This window comes from Fusarium musae, chromosome 4, assembly GCF_019915245.1.
Source record: "Fusarium musae strain F31 chromosome 4, whole genome shotgun sequence".
Classification (NCBI taxonomy): domain Eukaryota; kingdom Fungi; phylum Ascomycota; class Sordariomycetes; order Hypocreales; family Nectriaceae; genus Fusarium; species Fusarium musae.
The window spans coordinates 4,196,936-4,216,084 of record NC_058390.1 but is presented as its reverse complement, the minus strand read 5'-3'; the positions used below and the strand labels follow the sequence as shown (position 1 = coordinate 4,216,084).

The window sequence follows — 19,149 nt, the reverse complement described above, 5'->3', positions numbered from 1 at the left end:
TCTTTCACTTCCGTGCCCCTTCACCACTACTCCCTACCGCATCTTCACTGATGACCTACACAGGGTCACAGACTCCCAATATGTTACTTCGGACAGCAGTCGTGTCTTCTCTGGCCCTCCTAGCCATGGCCGAGACAGGAATTGATGGTTGGCTTCGCTATAAGAAGCTACCATACAAAACCGCAGACAACTTCAAGACTCCGAAGAGCATTATCACACTCAATGCCTCTCAATCCAGCCCCGTCTACACTGCTGGCACCGAGTTACAAGACGCCTTCGCAGGTATCTTTGGCGAGCAAATCCCGCGTAGATTCAAGGGTTGCAACCAAAAGAATACCATAATTGTCGGCACTCTTGACGCCTATCACGACGCTTATGGCAAAGAACATCTCCCTGAAGTTCTTGAGGAAGATGGGTTCTGGCTAAGTATCTAGGTTCTCTCTACTAGAATAAGCTCTTAGCTATAAGCCTTAACTATAAATAATACTTTTAGCCTATAATTTAGATATTAATATTATAATAATTAACTAATAGTTATAATATAAAGCTAATATAATATAAACTTAAATAATAACTTTTTAATTAATTTTAAAAATATATAAAAATACTTTTAATCTTTTAATTTAAAAAAATTAATTTAATATTATAAATACTTTAAATCTTTAAAATAATAACTTTTATATTAATAAAACTAGTTTTTTATTAATATTAATTTTATTAAATACTAAATATTAATAATTATATTAATAAAACTATAATTATATTTTAAGTTATATTTATATATAAAAAGATTTTATAAAGTAATAATAGCTTTATAAACTTTAAAAATTATTATAAAACTATTACTTATATAATAGCTTATAATAAATTCTTTATTAAGGTTATTTAAGTTATTTAATAAAAAAAAAAGGTATTATTTAAGCTATTAAAATTAGAAAATAAAGTAATTTAAAAAATAATTATATAATTAATTTAATAAAATTAAGTTTAGATTATATTTATATTTAATATATAAATAGTAATTTATTTATAAGATCTTTTAAATATAATATATAATTATTAAAATTATTAAAAAATATTAATATATAAAAAAAGCTTAATAAAAAGTTTTATAATAATATATATATTAATATTATTAAAAATAAAGGTTAAAAGAAGGTTTAAAGTAATTAAAAAGTAGTAATAGTATTAAGTTTATAAGTTAGTTATAAGGTTAGAAAATATACTTCGGTTTTAATATAATATTGGCTAAGTATTAAAGGTGCATCTGTCAAGATCGTCGGCCAAAATGAGAGGGGCGCACTCTACGGTGCCTTTGAATACGCATCCATGCTTTCCCAAGCCAACTTCTCAGACATCTCCTACGTCTCCAATCCGACCAACGCTATCCGATGGACCAACGAGTGGGATAACATGGATGGTACTATTGAACGTGGCTATGGAGGCAAATCCATCTTCTTCGCAGAAAACAAGACCATGCCTGACAGGGCCCGCGTGAAGCAGTACGGTCGGTTACTTGCATCAATACGTATAAACGGTGCCATCCTGACAAACGTCAACGCCAACCCCATCACCCTGAAACCGGACAACATTCGTTGACTTGGCAAAATCGCGGCTATACTAAAGCCGTACGGCGTGCAGATTGGCCTTGCGCTCAACTTTGCTTCCCCGCAGCTTTTGGGTGGGCTATCGACGTTCGATCCGCTAGAGCCATCTGTTATCTCCTGGTGGGAAGACGTCACAAACAAGATCTATCATGAGATTCCAAACTTTGCAGGATACCTTGTCAAGGCGAACTCAGAAGGACAACCAGGACCACTCACCTACAACCGCACGCTGGCCCAGGGAGCTAATCTCTTCGGCGATGTCCTCAAACCGCATGGCGGAATCGTCCTATTCCGCACGTTTGTGTATGAGATGCTCAATATCACCGACTGGAAAGCAGATCGTTCTGCAGAAGCGTACAACGCGTTCCAGGGTCTCGATGGAAAGTTCCATGATAATATTGTCCTCCAAATGAAGTACGGTCCACTTGATTTCCAAGTCCGGGAACCTGCACATCCCTTATTTGGGTACTTCAAGAACGCCAACGCTGGTATTGAACTCCAGATCGCACAAGAGTATCTGGGACAGCAAGCGCATACGGTCTACTTGGCTCCTCTCTGGAAAGAGATATTAGATACTGATCTTCGTGTTGATGATGAGCCATCGTTTGTGCGAGACATCATCTCGGGGAAGCGGTTCAACCGTCGCATCGGAGCGTTTTCGGGCGTAGCGAATGTGGGGATGAGTCAGACGTGGACTGGTAGCCATCTTTCCATGTCCAACCTTTACGCGTTTGGCCGCTTGGCCTGGGACCCGACCGATGATCCCGAAGTAATTATCAAATCATGGAGCCATCTGACTTTCGGTCTTCATCCCCAAGTCACAGATATCGTCACGCGCATCGCCATGGAATCGTGGCCAGCATATCTGAACTACAGTAGTGGAGACCTGGGACTGCCAACCCTTACAGATGTCACGAATAACCACTTCGGGCCAAATGTTCGTGCTGGCGATGACAACCCTTATGGCATTTGGACTCGTTCTGATTCATTCTCTATCGGTATGGATCGCACTGTGTCGAACGGTACAGGCTTCTCTGGTCAATACCCCCCCGCACTTGCGAAGAAATTCGAACACATAGAAACCACACCGACAAACATGATCTTATGGTATCACCACGTCAACTACACACACAAGCTTCCAACTGGAAAAACGGTGATCCAACATATGTACGATGCTCATTATGCTGGGGCCGAAACGGCGCATACTTTTCCGAAGATTTGGATGGGAGCTCAAAGATATGTTGATGAAGAACGCTTCAAGTCTGTACTTTTCCAGCTCACTTTCCAAGCCGGCCATTCGATCGTATGGAGAGACTCCATAGTGGACTATTATCACAACCTTACAGGGATCCCTGATGAAGCAGGACGTGCTGGACACTATCCATGGCGCATAGAAGCCGAGGCCATGTCTTACAGCGGATACAAGACGGCCGTGTTGGACCCTATTGAGTCTGCCTCTAATGCCACTGCACTCGAAACAATCGGTAACAGTACAGTAGCTACGGCAAGTACAAAACTTGACTTTGAGCCTGGGAGATATGACATCGCAGTCGTATACTTTGATATTCTTGGTGGGACTTCGCAGTGGGAAGCGTACCTGAACGGCAAACTGTTGGGGAAGTGGGTTGGCAATTTGGAAACAACTCTCAGTCGCGCAGCAACGACAGAACCAGATGGTGCCTCCAAAGCGCGTATCACGTTCCCAAACGTGCAAATTAAGCAAGGGGATATCTTCAAGGTCGTAGGAAAGGCGGACGGCGCGGAATTGGCACCTCTTGACTTTGTAGCATTCCTTCCCCAGGGAATTATAGATTGATAGGGCATGAGAATCAGATCACTGAACAATGCAAGGCAGTTAGACTAATGAATCACATTATCGTGCTCATATGCCACAGAAGTGTTTTCCTGCCATACTCATGCCCAAGACCATTTCAACCTCGCCAGGGGAGGAAATAAAACTTAGGATCTCAATCCCAAACCTTACAATGACTTGGGTAACTTGGCCTAAGTTTAGGACGCCTTTTGCTGACTTTATCTTACCAATGGCACAGCTTAAACAACGCAAATCCGAATCCGGAGGTGGAGCGACACGATCAAGCACAAACGCTGACACCTACGCATGGCTCGCCAATTGTTTATATTTCTTCCAAGTGACCAAGGTGTTTCCGAAGCCACCGAGATACGAGCAGAAAGACAAGGAAGCTACTATCATGAGCCTTGGCGATATTCAACCAAATGCCACAGACGAGGAGCTGTGAAATCGGATGGCCACTATGGTATGGTAGAAGGAGATGAGTATGTTTGAAGACGCATTATATACGTGATCTTACTGCTCAGTTATAGTGCTGGTCTTCATTTAAATCGTACAGAAAGAAATAGGATTAAAGGCCTTCATCTACATACGTGATAGCTCTACTATGCATCACTGTCATAGTCGAATGGCGAACAAGGCTGAAGGAATGGTCAGACGTTTCGTCATTCGACCACTGTCGGGGTCACGCAACACGGGAATGACTTGCTACCCAGCTGCACCGCTGTCGCTTTAATTGCCTTTTTAAAAGACTGAGATAACTAGAGTTGTCCAATGGCGCTGTTCCTGATTTACAGAAGGGAGTTGCAATGCTGATCATTCACACAAGAGTATTTGCCGACTTCCTGCATAAGCGAGAACTGCGTCTTGAGTCTGAACGATCTTCCGCAGCTATCCCTGTAGAAGAGCTTGAGTATAAGAAGAAAGATGAGGAGTGAGATTTGGCGAAGTTGAGGTATCACTTTTTCAAGCAGGAGGATTCGAAACAGGCTTATGACTATGACAAAGCCTCCTATCCGTGCCTCGGGCTTGTCCTTTTGATTGGAGCACGGGATGGAGAGTTTCCTTCCCGTTGCCTGAACTATATCGCAGCGACTTGAGTCAAGGTGGCGCATTAATGATAACACCTGAATACATTTATCTTGTGGGCAAAACCTTATTATCCCATCATCACGTGCTCCTGGAATTATTATCACGCGCTAACATTTAGTTAACCTGGCCTTTTCTAAGCTTCCCATGTCGCTTTGCCACCGCGCACCAGATTTCCGATTCTCCTCTGCTTCTTCTGTCCTCGTCCCAACTGACGCTTGGAAAAAAGCCACCATGTTTCGCACACTCTGGCAGCTTGCCCTCGTCTTGACGATCACGATTATTAGTAACCTTGCTGTCATACCAATTGCATCCTTTGTGCGTGACATAAGAAAATACAGCGACCTAGAGGCTCCCGGTATAGCGTTCGTCCTGACTCCTGACCATGGGTGAGTCCATCAACCATCACACTACCGTGCTTCGATAGTCAACTAACTAGTAACCCTCGATGGAACCGCGGCCATCTTCTTCGGAAATCGCTCAACTGCAGCTATCGCGAGAGTAGAAGGTACACCAGCATACAAGGACTTCATGCTACGACAGAATACTTCGTTTGCAGCATCGGACCGGTCGGGGGATCTACAGAGCCCAGTATTCCAGCTATGGGGCCACAATGGAGGACTCCGGGTACAGAACAAAACCACCGAGGAAACGGATAAAGCCGCACTGGAGCCGGTACTGAGAGGTCTAAAGGCAGCGGTCGAGGCATACCTTGGCAACTCTATATGTTTCGTCCAAGTCGCTGTGTCTGTGGAAGAGAGAAACCATGACTACCTCGGTAATATTGTTACTGAAGTAGTCCGACAGATCGGGCTTGTGGAAATCTGGGCTGAGCGACCTTACCCTCCTGCACTTGCTCTTTTTAGCAAGTGGTTGCACGAAGGCGATTTCGGTGAACCTGATAGTCTCCTTCTTGTCACCGATAACAGCGAATATGGTTTTGACCTCGCTTTGATCTACCAGGAGGAAGGCTTAGTGCAATCTCTCCGCCGCAATTATCATCCTTATACTGGAACTGAAAACGCTACTGATAAGGCGTCATTGCTCCAGCATGCCCTCCAAGAGATTATTAAACCCCCATTCGTCTACGACTTTTACGGTATACAAGTGCCACAGACTATCAATGAACTTGTAATCTACGGCGATAGTATCTGGGATCCTGACTTTCGAAAGACTCTGGATGCGACTCTCGACACACGTCTCATTCGAGGTGCATACCAACGTCAGCCGGTCTACGCTCCTGCTATAGGGCTTGCTGAAATTTCATTTCGCTTCCTGAATGATGCATCGTTTGAAGTTAGGAAGACAGCTCCGTTGGGGTGTTGTTGGAAATCTAGGGGGAAGGGTTGCCCCAAAGATCATGGGGCGCGAATATACGCATGCCCTGCTTAAGAGACTAAGAAGTACATCAAAGCATGGAAGTTACGCATGATTAATAACCTGGACCTGATATAGTCAGTATCTGACAAAAATAGTGGCCGTGTTTGGGGGTAATCGATGATCTCATTTACATGTAACAGTCGCGTTATCATGCCAATCTTGACACCAAGAAGAGCAAGCCATCACGCAACATGACCCTACAACTAGCAGCTGACTTAAAATAGCGCGATACCCAAGCTTTAGATATGACGATGAATTTTCGGCCCTTGATTGAGGGATCATCTCAGCAGCTTCCAGAATGTGGTCATACGTCCAGCGCCGACAGATCGCCACTCAAGTAAGATTAGACCACCGAAACCATACTGAGTCAATTGAGTACGCCAGACCTTCTCTGAAAGAACGGCCATTTCCACCTCGCAAAAACACAAGAACCTCCGAAGGAGGAAGTCAACAAGATCATAGCGAGAGTTCCTTTCAAGTCCGAAGCACATGCGAGGACGATCCTCTGAATCCATTGAACTGGTCGCGACCAGCACGAGCGAAGAATATCTTCATTATTTGCGCTCTGGTATTCACGCAATGCTGGGCTGGTTCTGCAATCTCGATGGGGAATTCAGCGGCCAGTGGGGAGTTTGGTGTTAGTCAAGTGGCCGAGAATCTCGCCACAGCCATGTTTCTCTTCGGCGTCGGAACCGGGGCGTTGTTCGCTGAACCCATATCTGAAACTGTTGGAAGAAATCTTACGTATTTGGTGGCTACGGCATTCTATCTCTGCTTCCTTGTTGGATCGGCCACGACACCTACATTTGGTGGGCAAGTCGTTTGTCGATTCTTTGTGGGCTTATCGGCAAGTGCGACATTAATCATCAATGGAGCGAGTGTGAATGACCATTTCAGACCAGTCAAGAGAGAACTGGTGTTTCCGATTGTTGCTTGGACAAATGTGGCGAGTAAGTCAATCTCGATGTGCAGAGGCTGAAGCATGATTGTTAACATCGGGATAACCCCTGTGATTACACCTATTGCAAGCGGCTGGATTGTCTCTAACCCAAACCTGGGTTGGCGATGGGCAGAATGGATAACTCTGATGATTTCTGGGGCTGCCTTTATAGTCGCCCTACTATTCCTGCCCGAAACATACTTTCCTCTGATTCTATCGTGGAAAGCGAAAGAGCTTCGTCGCGTTACAGGTGATCAACTATACATCTCACAACATGAGCAGAAGCACTCATTCTGGAAGCAAATGAGAGAAACGCTCCCGCTACCTGCAACCTTCTTCCGCAGCGAACCGGTCATCATTGTACTAGGTCTCTACCTCGTCCTGCTGTATATTCTGCTCTTTAGTTTCTTATCAGGCTTTGACTACATCTTCAAAGAGACGTACAAACTCAAGCCCGAGTACCAAATCTCATGCTTCGCTGCCATTGCCGCGGGGGCTACGGCCTTTGCTCTTTGTGGACCTGGACTCTACGAGTGGGCAAGACAACATACCGAACGGGTTAGAGGAGCATCTATACAGCCAGAGCTCAGGCTCTGGCCAGCCATTGTGACGTCTCCGTTCCTCCGGATCGCACTATTTTGGCTCGGCTGGACTAACTATTCCGCAATTTCCATCTGGAACGGACTTGGGACTTGCTTCCTCTTCGGAATCGTGCTGACATCTATCTATGTCAGTAGCTATGAGTACATCACTGATAGTTACGGTGAGCATTCCGCTATAGCCTTGGGAAGTATTACCATGTCCCGTTACCTAATCGCTGGCGGAATGGTTATGGCTGCGCTGCCGATGTATGGAGGTATTGGAGTCCATTGGACGATGACAGTTCTAGGGCGCATTGCAATGTTGCTTATGCCCGCGCCGCTTCTGTTCTGGAAGTACGGTCCTGAAATAAGGCGCAGAAGTCCATACGCAGCCACTAACGTATAAGGCTGTTGTCGCCTGAGAGCATTTCAATTCATGTACGATGGCGGCGGAACAGTTGATTATAAAAGAGTTTTTCCAGCCTCATTCAACCTCAAACTCAACCGGATCAATAGGAATCAATTTGATCGGCGAACCACTCGGATCTTCACAGCCTACCCTTGATGAAAACTGGTCAGGAGGCGACATTACATCTTCCTTCCTTCCATAGCGCCACCACTCAGCCTCCTCATTATCACGCACTTTAAGTTGGTACCTGTGTCTGGGCTTGAAGAATCGATCACCTTCAAGGCCAGCAGATCGAAGGAACCGATGGGTGATGATAGTAGGCTTTCCTGGCTCCAGTGCGATGAAGTACTGGTCATCATAGCACCGAGTTCATAACTAAACTGTGGTCATTTTGGGCCTTTTGTAGACTTCAGCTGGAGCGGCAAACCAGTCGTGAGATCTGTGCAAATGTACATATCGTTGGGTGGTGTTGATATTGTGGCTCAGACCCTGAGGTTATGATGGCATCATTTGGGATTACTGATGGGCGCATAATCTCAACCATTCGTATCTTAATTAGTCACAGAAATAATCAATACGATATTGTCTCAACTCCGCCAATGTCATCATCGTCGAGTGTCTCCTCCAAGTCCGCCTCGATGATGTCCTCCTCATCTTCGTCCTCATCACCCATCATCTCCTCACCCATGACCTTCCACCTATTCTTGACATCCAAGAAAGCGCTGTCGATTCTTTTGCTAGCAAACCACTTGAATCCAATACGTCTGTAGCCAACAGCATACACCTGTTCTGTTGGAGATAGGTATACCTGTGTCTGCTGTGCGCTGTTGCCCCTCCCTATATTTCCTTGTATATCCGCCAGTCCACCTGTAGGGTCGATACCGCCTGCTAGGATGGCGCCCAGTGGAACACCAACCCCTGTAGAAATATCCTTCGAGGTCGAGATTGATTGGGATACCTCAGCGTTTATCACAGTCCGAAGAGCAGTGATCACGTACATCTTGTGGCCGTTGCCGATGGCGTCTTGTAATCTCAGTCGCGTGCGATCTTGAGATATGATCTCTTTGAAGAAGGCGAGAGGACTCTTGACCTCATAGCACATGGCCTTGCACGCCGAAAGATTGAGCACATGCGCATGAGAGTTGTTCCAAGACCCCGAAAGAAGCTGAGTAAGAGTGGCCTCCAAGGTTGATCCTTTGTTTTGTTCAATGCGTGTTCGGAAGTCTAGCTGCTCAGACACGTGTATTGCATCCTCTGGTAGGGTGATTGGCTCAAAGGCGTCGATATGAGGCTGACTGACGTTAGGCACTAGGTTGCCAAGCTTGATTTTCCCCAAATCAATAGGATTACTGATGAGTACGAGTGGTAATGGCATTTCCAATGACAACAGGGGACGCTGATTGGCAGTTTTTAATGATGTAAATTTGAAGATGCCGAAAATTCTGATTACAACAGACAGAATACTTATCATGTATCCCGTGCCGGTCTACTGAAAGAATTACGTCTCAGCTGCGGGGTTGCGCGGCATCTTCTTGCCGATCGTCAAGTTCAGCCGCACGCCACTGGGTTATATAGCCTGCATTACTCGTCGCTATCTTGGCACGAGGATCGCCAGAGGCGCGAAACTATTGGATCAAGTGCAATGTGGCGGGTCGAGAACCTTATGGCGTCAAAGATGGGATGGTTAAGATGGGCTATCTAAAGGATGGTCCCTAAAGCTACTTTTCATTTTCGTATTCCCGGGCTGCTCTTGTAGATGAACCATCCTTGACACTTCTTCCAAACTTACAAGTTATAATCAAAAAACAATCTTCAACATCTCATAATGCCTCACGTCAGCATAGCAGATCTTGCGCACGCCGGCCGAGACGCCTATGCCCGCTTCCAACTCGACGACGATGTAGACACGCTAACTCAGGCGATTGGATGTCTTAAAATCGTCAACGATCACACCCAATTACCAACTGTACTGGCGGATCTGGGCGTGTACTTACATGACAGATATGGACTAACTGGGAATTCATCTGATCTTGAGGAGGCCATCGTCTACGAGTGTGAGTCCCTCGCTCGAATGGGCCCGGAACACTCCAGTCGGGCCCGGATTCTCAATAACCTGGGCCAATTCTATAACTCGCGATTTGAGTCAACCTTGACTCCAAGTGATATACAGCAAGCCATAGCTCAGACTCATCTTGCCGTGATGGAGGCAGTCAAGCATGATGACGAGACGGCACCTGAGTACTTCGACAATCTTCTGGAGCTCATAGCCGCGCAGACAAGCTATTATGCTGCTGAGGATGATTCAACTGAAGCTTTTGGCAGGATCGAGGAAGTTTTAGACGTTGGGCGGAACATAGCAGAGCCCAGACACTACGACCAGATTGCAAATCTCTACTATATCAAGTCTGAAAACACGTCTCAGCTACCGGAGTTACTCAAAGCTATTTCGCATGCTGAGAGTGCCCTGGGTGCGACTGGAGATGACACAAACTACCGGGCTATCAGGTTGACAAACCTTGCCAACTATCAGCTTACACAGTACGAAAAGACCTTTCAAGGAGATATGCTACAAGATGCCATTCGAAATACGAGAGAGGCAGTCGAGCTTGCTAGTAAAGGCACAGAAAATGCCCTGATCGAAAGCATGGCCCTGGCAAGCGCGCTTCACCACAATTATCATTGGAATGGGCAAGTAGATGATCTCCATGAGGCAATTGAGATAGGCTTTCAAGTCGTCGGAGCGACTGCACATCAAGATACAGATTGGCTGGACGGAATGCAAAACCTTTCATTATTTGTCAGGTCAGGAATCAAGGCTGACGGCGCCATTGATGACTTGACCGTTACCATCGACTTGCTTCAGCAGGCAATGAATAACGAAAACCTTCCCCTCGAAGTTCAAAGCCGTTCTGCAGCGATGGCATTGGACCTGCTAGAAGACAAATATGAAGCTACTAGGTCTGATCAAGACTTTGACCTTGCACTACATGCTTACAGCACTGCAATCAATTACGAGAGTGAGGATCATGCCATCCCCGATGTTATCTGGAAGCGCCAATCTCAGGCAACAGGAACAATGTCCACACTCTTCCGAAAGAGGTTTGAGCATTTGAAGGATCCGCAAGATATCGACACATCCGTTATGTTGGCTCGTCAATTTTTAGCAAGTGAAAATTCTCCGAGTCATTGCACCTGCGCCAGTGCCTTGGCCCTCGCCTTGTGGACCGACTTCCGGTCCCGAGGCGGGATGGAGAAGCTTGACGAGGCCGTTGAGTTGGCGAGGATCATTGTGCAACGCCAGCCGCCTAGAGGAGCAGACTACCCTGGATATTTGAACAACTTGAGCGGGATCTGCCAGACCAGATATGATGCGACAGGAAATGAGGCGGATCTGCAGATCTGTCTAGATTCAGCCCTCGAGGGACTGAGTGCCATGGTGCCAAATAGCAATGTAACCCTTCGAATTGCAATGTTGCTTTCAGCAAGCTCGGCCTACATTTCGAAGTCAGAGAGGTTCGGCGATTTGGAAAATATTCAGCTAGCTGTCAGATACGCATCAGACGCGAGAGACTTGGCTAAGGACAAAAGCTTACCTGTGGATGTCTTGATATCACTGGACTTGACCTTGTCACAAGCCCTTGCTCTTCGATATCACTACCTCCAAGCTCTTGCGGACCTTAACGGCGCTGTTGAGACTCTCCAGCATGCCAGAGCCACGTCTTCAGAGCATTTCTTGTTCTCGATTGTCCTCAATAATCTCGGAGAAGCACTCAGAACACAGTTTTGCAGGACAAGGGATGTAGATTATCTCATCGAAGCTATCGAAGCCCTGGAACAGGCACTACTTATGTCATCCCCAGGCGATCCTGCGACAGCGATGTATCGAAGCAACCACTCCTTGAGTCTCTTCGATCTCTTCAAGGTGACCCAGGAACGCGAGATGCTGGATAGTTCCATAGAGTCTAGTGACCTTGCTATTGAAGAGACAGAATCAGGGAATACACAGCTACCTGGGAGGTTGAACACTAGCGGCAGCTTATACGCCGCACGGTTTGAGCTCACTAAGTCGAACTCTGACATCGATAAGGCGATCAGCCAAACCCAGGCTGCTATTGATGCGACCGCATCGGACAATCCTCAATGCGCCAAGTATTACAACAACTTGGGGGGATATTTGATGAAGCGGAGTTTAGCACGGGAGCTGGATGACACGTGGTCCTCTGAAAAATCGAAAGAGGATATGAGGGCGTCACTGCAGGCCTACAAGCACCTACTTTATATGGAGGGCGCCACACCTCTAGAACGCGTAGGAGCGGGGTACAGCGCTTCCTCGATAGCATATAACGACAAGGACTTGAAGGGCGCCCAGGCAATGATACAGAAGACTATCGAGATGCTTCCCAAGATCAGTCCCCTCGCACTTGAGCGCTCTGACCAGGAACACGCGTTGAGTGGTATTTCCGGGCTCTCATCATACGCTACCTCAATTGTCTTGGAAGCTAGTGCAGATGCTTCACAAGCGCTTCAAGTGCAAGAGACTGGTCGTGGAGTAATCACGGGTCTGGCCATTTCAGCTCGTAATGATATCAGCAACCTCGAAGCTCATGCTCCCGAAATCGCGGCTGAATACAAGAATTGCAGAGATTTGCTTTCATCCCAAGCCCCAACGGCGTCGATTAAGAGTAGTGGAATACCTTCATACGAACATGGGAAGGATAGATATGAACTGAACAAGAAGCTCGATGCAATAGAAGACAAGATCCGGAGAGATGTCCCAGGATTTGCCAATTTCCAGCAACCTCCGTCTACTGACGACTTGAGGAAGCTCGCAGGCAAAGGGACACTTGTATCGTTCAACGTCAGCCACATCCGAAGTGATGCATTCATCATCACTGAGACTGGCATTGTATCTATTCCACTGCCCGACCTGAGTGCGGAAGATCTCACAAACAACGCAAGGCTATTTTTGGAGGAACCGATGATCACTATGGGTGGCCTGAGGACAAAGAATGCGAGAAACATATCGCTGCTGGGTGTTCTGAAATGGTTATGGAATGTGGCAGTACATCCCGTCTTAGAAGCACTGGGAATTCAAAAGTCGCCAGCAGATAAGAAGCCACCCAGAATCTGGTGGACTGCGAGCGGTCTGATGGCCTTGATGCCCATTCACGCCGCTGGGGATTACTCGGCAGAAGCCGGTTCAAGTATCTTCGATTTCGTTATCCCGTCCTATACCACGACGCTGAGAGCCCTCGCATATGCCCGTGAGACGGAGTGGAAGCCGCTACGAGGTGCTAATTGCGAATTTGCATTTATCGCCTCACCAAACAAGGCCAAGAAAGGCTCTGAGTTGTCAGTTGAAGAATCAGTTCGTGAGCTGGATGACGAGGTACAGCAGCACTGCAAGACAAGGGTTCTTGTGGCTCCAACAAAAACGGAGACTCTTTCAACTCTCGGATCCTGTAACGCCGTTTACTTCGGATGCCATGGTCAATCAGACTCAACCGAACCTTGCAAGAGCTACCTCAAACTCGGCACCGATGCCGATTCCCACTTGACGATTGAAGAGATCCAAGGCTCGAGGCATCAAAATGCACAGCTCGCGTATCTATCAGCGTGCTTAACGGCAAACGTATCAGCGAGGCACCTGGTCGATGAAGTAGTCCACATCGCGGGAGCATTTTCATTGTTGGGATTTCGGCAAGTTGTGGGCACGTTTTGGAGGGCTTACGATGTTAAAGCCAGAGTGGTTGCTAGGAGATTTTACGAGGAGTTGATGCTTGGGGACTGTGCTGATGAGAATTGTGTTGCAAGGGCATATTATGCCGCGGTCATGGAGCTGAGGGAAAGCAATGTTCGCGAGCCGTTGGCTTGGGCTACTTTCGCACACTTTGGGGCGTGATCCAAGATCAATTATATAATTCAACTCTACTTCTAAATGCATCTAACTTCAATCTAAACTAGTCTAAAACATGTTGCATTGAACTTCTGAAAGTATCTCTATCACCATTTACTTGGTATGAGCCTCGAGGTTCAGGTGGTCTTGCTTATCCCCAGTATACTGAACCTTCTTCATCCACTCCTCAACACTCTTGACGCGATCCGGCACAATTCTATCGAGAAACTCAAAGTCTCTTTGAATCAGCCCTGAGTTATCACTTCGAGTAGCCTTGTAGAGGTTCCACCAATTCTTGAAGTTCTCTCCATAGGTCATGAGAAGTCCACTATCATCCTTGACAGACTGGAAGCCAATCTTTGTATCCGAGCCGTTTGGCAGTGACTTCCACGCCACATAGTTCCAGATATCAATAGGGACGTTGACAAAACGACTTGCTTTTCCGCCGACCTTCTCAGAAGCTTTGGCAATGTCTTCGCCAGTTGCGAGAACGGTGGCGATACCAAAGTCTAAATGGTTTGATTCCTCAGGATGCTGGATTGCCCAGTCGACGTATTTGCCAAAGTCACCGAGGTGGATGAATGGGATGGAACCCTTGTCGAGAGGAAGTTGAAAGGTGAGAGAACCGTCCTGTTCAATGGCGGGTGATATGACTGCAGAGAGAAGTTCCATGTATGGGCCTGATCTGATGATAGTCCACTGCATTTTCACGTTTTTCTGCGCATGAATCCAATCTGTAATGATGCATTAGAAATCGTGTTGTGAAAGTACGAATGTTAGGGGAAGCTTACCTTGAATTCTTGCCTTGCCTTGATAATGTCCAACATACAGGTCAGGATCATAGTTAGTCTTCGGCCCGACAGAATCAAGACCACTGTAAATAAAATGCTTGACTCCAGCTCTAGCAGACAACTCAAAGAGCCGGATGCCCCAATAAGTTTCAGCTTGTTCTCCAAGGGCGAACCCGTCCGTGTTGACCAGAACGTAATCCACACCCGTGGCAGCTGCGACAAAGGCTTTGGTGTCATAGCCAGTTGCGGCGTCACTAACGGCGATCTTGACGTTAGGCAGAGCCGCTAGTTCGACAGCCTTGGGGGATGTCGCGCTGCGGGTGAAGGCTGTGATGTTGTATTGTCCAGTACTGGAAAGGTGACGAAGAATGGCTCCGCCTTGAGCTCCAGTGGCACCGACGATGAGTATTGACTTCATGATGATAAGAGATCTTGAAGGATTGAGTAACTAGATCTTTGCAATTATGTGCTTTTTGATGTCGCTTGAATGCGATGGTAGATAATTAGCATTGCCGTAGAAAGCCAAGAAAGGATCTCCTTATATATGCAATTACGATCTCTGTTACTTAGGTATATCATGTAGCTACTATCTGTCTGTGGTGGAGCTTTATAAGCGTTGTGCTCACTAATATTCTGTTTAGTGATCAGCTTGCGATGCAACATCACTATTTCCCCGCAATGACCGCAATCTTTCCCGCAATGGTCAAAGCCACCAATAACAATCCATTTCCGACTTAGTCATCCGTCTCGTCCAGGTCAAGAACCGCTAAAGTACCGCAAGATCCGCCGACGCGTCTGCTTACTTGTCATTATCCGCCCATCACCATAATGGCCTCCGCAAGCCCAGTTGGAGTGTGGAAACCCGTGCCACCTGGAAGCAGAGCTCGTGCCTCCGGCTCCTGCTTTAGTTGTCGTGAGAGGAAGCGAAGGTGTGACAAATCATTGCCTACATGTTATCTCTGTCGTCGCAAAGGCATAGGATGCTACTATCCCCAGCACCGCGGTCAGAAGAACCCCTCACCGATTGAAGATGGGCCCAGTCTCGGAAATGTCACAGCGGGAGGGGCTTCAGAGACCACTCAGCCTGAAAAAGGACAAGATTTGGTCAACGCGGAGGCAATTCGCTTTCTGGCCCCAGACCTCTTTCGCGACATGAATCTACAGATCCCCCGTCATGAATGGCAGATGCCAGCTGAGATTGAGGCACAACTGGGGAGTCAGCAACAGATGCAAGAGACGACCAAGGCATTCTTGCAGTTGACGAAATCGTGGATGCCTATCGTCAACGGGAAGCGTCACCTGGCTGCCGCGTTGAATCCCCTAGTTCCACTCCGCCGTCCAACAGCCCTCTTAGCACTGTGCATGAAGCTGTGCTGTCTGCCTGTCGACAAAGTTGAAGAGAAGCGCGTGCTGTACGAGCTTGTGAAGAAACTGTATGCGGAAGTGGAGCGTCAAGAGGACTCATGCTTTCAGCTCATGCAGTCGGCGGTCTTCATTGCTGTGTTTGAGATGGGCGATGCTATCTTCCCAGCCGCTTACTTGACTGTCGGGGCTTTGGCAAGGTATGGTATGGCTATGGGGATGAATAAGATCAACCAGACTGCGCTGGGTAAGAATTGTGCTGCAACTGTAGGTGCCTCGTGGGCGGATATCGAGGAGATGAGGAGGGTTTGGTGGGGGGCGTTGATCCTAGACCGGTATGTCAATTGCTATAAACTTCGCATCTTGTGCTAATACTATGTACGAAGCTTACTCAACGTGTCTCAACCTTCTCGTGGCTTGAGCACGGCTGATCCCTCATTCGAAGACTTTCTTCCTGTTGACGATGAGTTATTTTACAATCAAGTATACCTACCTTCCCCCACACAACGAACCCGAGGAGCTTTATCATAGTCCTAGGCTTTCCTACCCTTCCTGAATTACCTACCCTAGCCCGACTAACAACATATCTCATCAACAGTCATCATCTCCCGAACATGCCACTCGCATATCTGAGGGTTTCACCTTCAAGATGGGATCCTTCGCAAGGCTATGCCAAGCCATGCACCTCATTAGCAAATCCCTCTCATTCTGTCGCATTGCCTCTACCAGCAGCGACCAAGTTCCACAAGATAGTTCGCTTGAGGAAGTGGGACAGCTCTGCCGTACTCTTGAGTCCCTAGTCCGCGTCAACGAACTCGAAGCAACAAGCCGCCGATTGGCGTTTTGTAGTCAAAGCTGTGTATCATATATGTGAGTCGCCCCAACTCGGTGAGAAAGCAATACTGACTTCGACGAGTGGGATTCTGCTACTGCAGCAGCACTATTGGCAACAACCTGGCCACGAGTCCGATCAACACTCGACACGCAATATCTTCCCAGAAACAATTTCTGCACTCGAAACTTTAGTTCGTATCTCGGCGACCCTGCGTGAAGGCGGTTACGAGCTGTCGCAGTATCTTGAAGACGGACGGTGTTCTCTCTTTCTGGTCGAACTAGTCTACCAAGGCATGCTAGTCCTTTTGCGAATGGGTAAAGTCTGGCTGGCTGAGGACGTGCAGAGCAAGAAGGAATCATTGGCCTGGCTTCTCTCGCACATGGGGAAGCGGTGGCCACTCGTCGGTAAGATCATGTCCAGATACTTTAATCTTTCCTAATTTCGCCACAGCTGTGTATAGGCGTATTTTGGAGGCTAGGGAAAGTATGCTGGCTGTTGAAGATGCTTTGACATAGGATATACAAATAACTACTACAGACGTAAAATAATATCTGTCATCACGTATGCTATGAAACTCTCTCCGCTGCTTCCGCTATGCTAGATGCAAATCTCCATATCCTACAACTTCGACGTAACCCCCTTGGAAACATACTTATAAGTCTGCTCAAACCGCTCTCTTGTATCCTTGATACAATCATGCTCATAAATCATCTTCTGCACCTCCGGACTAACCCACTTATCCGGCACAGGCGCAGACCCCGTCTTTGCAGCCGCAAACTGACGATCTCGTTCCTCCCTAGCTTTCCCAGCACCCATGTGCAATGCCTTGGCGGATTGAACCGCCAAATCTACCAAAGTCGATGTACGAGGCTTTCGCAGAAGTTCATATACTTTTAGTGTCTTTTCGATAGCTTCTCGGTCTGAACCGTCGCCTGGCATTAGACTTAATGCTTCGGCGAGCGTAGCTGCGTCTTCGATTGCCATTGCAGCGCCTTGGGAGAGGTGGGGTAGTGTTGGATGGCATGCATCGCCTAGCATGGTAACGGCACCGCATGTCCATGTGGCGAGGGGCTCATGACAGCGCAATTTCCACTCGACCACTTCGTCACCCGGTACAAGATCAAGAAGCTGTTGAACGATGGGGTTGAAGTCTTCGAAGACCTGCTTCATAGCCTTTTTGCTTCCCTTGTTGGTCCATGTAGCATTGGTAGCGCCGGCGAAGTTGACATCAGGTTGAACTGAAGCAATGTTGAAGATGGAGTGGTTGTGGATCGGATAGGCGATGATATGTCGCTTCTCGCCTATCCATCGCCGAACAGTGTTTCTGTTGAGCATGTACATCAGGTAGGGATGTGGTTCCAGCAATTCTCGGGGCAGAAGAATTCTGTAAGCCGCTGTCCCAGTCTCAAGGATTTCTGCTGCCAAGTTGAGATGAGCGAGTATCGACTCTCTAACTTTGGACTTAATCCCATCAGCCCCAATGAGCACATCCGTCTCAATAATCTGCGGCTTCCCATCCTCATCCTTAACAATAAACTTGACCTTCCCCGGTCCAAAGTCCTCAACATACTGCAACGTCTTCTTAAAGTGAAATTTCACAGCCGGCTCTGCCTTGGCAGCATCATAAATCCCCTCAGCGAGTGAAGCACGATGACCTGCATAGTGGGGATACTCATACTTATCCCCTATATCAGTCATTGAAACGCCCACAAGAAGTTTATTTGAGGCGCCATCGTGGATGACGACTTCCTCGACTTGTGTTGCTTCGTCTTTGATTGAGGATCTGGTCCAGACGCCGAGTTGGTCGAGGAGGCGGATCATGTTGGGGGCCATTTGGATGCCGGCGCCGACGAAGCCGAGGGCGGGTGCGTCTTCGTAGACATGGATGTTTGTGAAGCCTTTCTTGGCGAAGGCTAGGGCAGCGGCCAACCCTCCCATTCCTGGATGGAGTCAGTTATCATTGGATGTTGTTTGTGTCGTGGAACGGGATCATACCTGCTCCAATGATGGAGACTCTGAGATCTGTCTTGTTGGTCATGGTGATATGCCGCGAGATGAGAGCATGGGGAATGAGCTTTATCGTTTGCTGAACTTCTGTAGTCAAAACACAACTTAATTAATTCTCTCACGCCTTTTTATCTTCAAAACCATCGTGAGTTCAATCCTTGACCGCGATGATATTCGCATCGTGAAACTAACACGGCACAAAACCTCGGTAGACATATCGGCCGTCCCACATCGGAACCCCGCCGAGCGATCAAAGGTCGGCAATTGCCCTGTAATTGAGTGCGCATATCAAATCACGGCTGAAACGCAGCCCATCACCGAATCAAGAATGGCTTATTTCTGCTTTCAACGAGCTACAGGACATCACATGCAGGGGTCCAGGGTAGTCTCCCCGCATTCTGCCAAACTCTATCCCCACACAGACAATTGTGAGTTATCGAGG

At 47.4% G+C, this 19,149-nt stretch overlaps 9 protein-coding genes across 9 annotated transcripts; 6 read left to right on the top strand and 3 right to left on the bottom strand.

The window, feature by feature from the left end:
* Positions 1-125: 125 nt before the first annotated feature.
* J7337_006247 (uncharacterized protein) lies at positions 126-545 on the top strand (the record flags this gene model as incomplete). The annotated part of the gene is made up of 2 exons (XM_044823911.1): positions 126-426; positions 535-545. 2 exons carry the CDS (start codon positions 126-128, stop codon positions 543-545), a joined length of 312 nt encoding a protein of 103 aa, XP_044682402.1.
* Positions 546-1,329: 784 nt separating this feature from the next.
* J7337_006246 (uncharacterized protein) lies at positions 1,330-3,423 on the top strand (the record flags this gene model as incomplete). Its single annotated transcript, XM_044823910.1, has 2 exons — positions 1,330-1,554; positions 1,627-3,423. 2 exons carry the CDS (start codon positions 1,330-1,332, stop codon positions 3,421-3,423), a joined length of 2,022 nt encoding a protein of 673 aa, XP_044682401.1.
* A 169-nt stretch (positions 3,424-3,592) lies between these two features.
* On the top strand, positions 3,593-3,865 carry J7337_006245 (uncharacterized protein; the record flags this gene model as incomplete). Its single annotated transcript, XM_044823909.1, has 2 exons — positions 3,593-3,601; positions 3,659-3,865. The coding sequence occupies 2 exons, from the start codon at positions 3,593-3,595 to the stop codon at positions 3,863-3,865; spliced, it is 216 nt and encodes a 71-aa protein (XP_044682400.1).
* A 1,026-nt stretch (positions 3,866-4,891) lies between these two features.
* On the top strand, positions 4,892-5,728 carry J7337_006244 (uncharacterized protein; the record flags this gene model as incomplete). Its single annotated transcript, XM_044823908.1, has 2 exons — positions 4,892-4,895; positions 4,946-5,728. Coding segments are annotated over 2 exons (787 nt in total), but the record flags the coding sequence as incomplete, so codon positions are not given.
* A 2,659-nt stretch (positions 5,729-8,387) lies between these two features.
* Positions 8,388-9,191, bottom strand: J7337_006243 (uncharacterized protein; the record flags this gene model as incomplete). The annotated part of the gene is made up of 2 exons (XM_044823907.1): positions 8,388-8,600; positions 8,625-9,191. 2 exons carry the CDS (start codon positions 9,189-9,191, stop codon positions 8,388-8,390), a joined length of 780 nt encoding a protein of 259 aa, XP_044682398.1.
* A 450-nt stretch (positions 9,192-9,641) lies between these two features.
* Positions 9,642-13,474, top strand: J7337_006242 (uncharacterized protein; the record flags this gene model as incomplete). The annotated part of the gene is given in 2 exon segments (XM_044823906.1): positions 9,642-13,420; positions 13,432-13,474. The coding sequence occupies 2 exon segments, from the start codon at positions 9,642-9,644 to the stop codon at positions 13,472-13,474; spliced, it is 3,822 nt and encodes a 1,273-aa protein (XP_044682397.1).
* Positions 13,475-13,826: 352 nt separating this feature from the next.
* Positions 13,827-14,921, bottom strand: J7337_006241 (uncharacterized protein; the record flags this gene model as incomplete). The annotated part of the gene is made up of 2 exons (XM_044823905.1): positions 13,827-14,446; positions 14,504-14,921. The coding sequence occupies 2 exons, from the start codon at positions 14,919-14,921 to the stop codon at positions 13,827-13,829; spliced, it is 1,038 nt and encodes a 345-aa protein (XP_044682396.1).
* A 410-nt stretch (positions 14,922-15,331) lies between these two features.
* J7337_006240 (uncharacterized protein) lies at positions 15,332-16,665 on the top strand (the record flags this gene model as incomplete). Its single annotated transcript, XM_044823904.1, has 2 exons — positions 15,332-16,200; positions 16,464-16,665. 2 exons carry the CDS (start codon positions 15,332-15,334, stop codon positions 16,663-16,665), a joined length of 1,071 nt encoding a protein of 356 aa, XP_044682395.1.
* A 653-nt stretch (positions 16,666-17,318) lies between these two features.
* On the bottom strand, positions 17,319-18,738 carry J7337_006239 (uncharacterized protein; the record flags this gene model as incomplete). The annotated part of the gene is made up of 2 exons (XM_044823903.1): positions 17,319-18,640; positions 18,696-18,738. The coding sequence occupies 2 exons, from the start codon at positions 18,736-18,738 to the stop codon at positions 17,319-17,321; spliced, it is 1,365 nt and encodes a 454-aa protein (XP_044682394.1).
* Between the last annotated feature and the right edge of the window lie 411 nt (positions 18,739-19,149).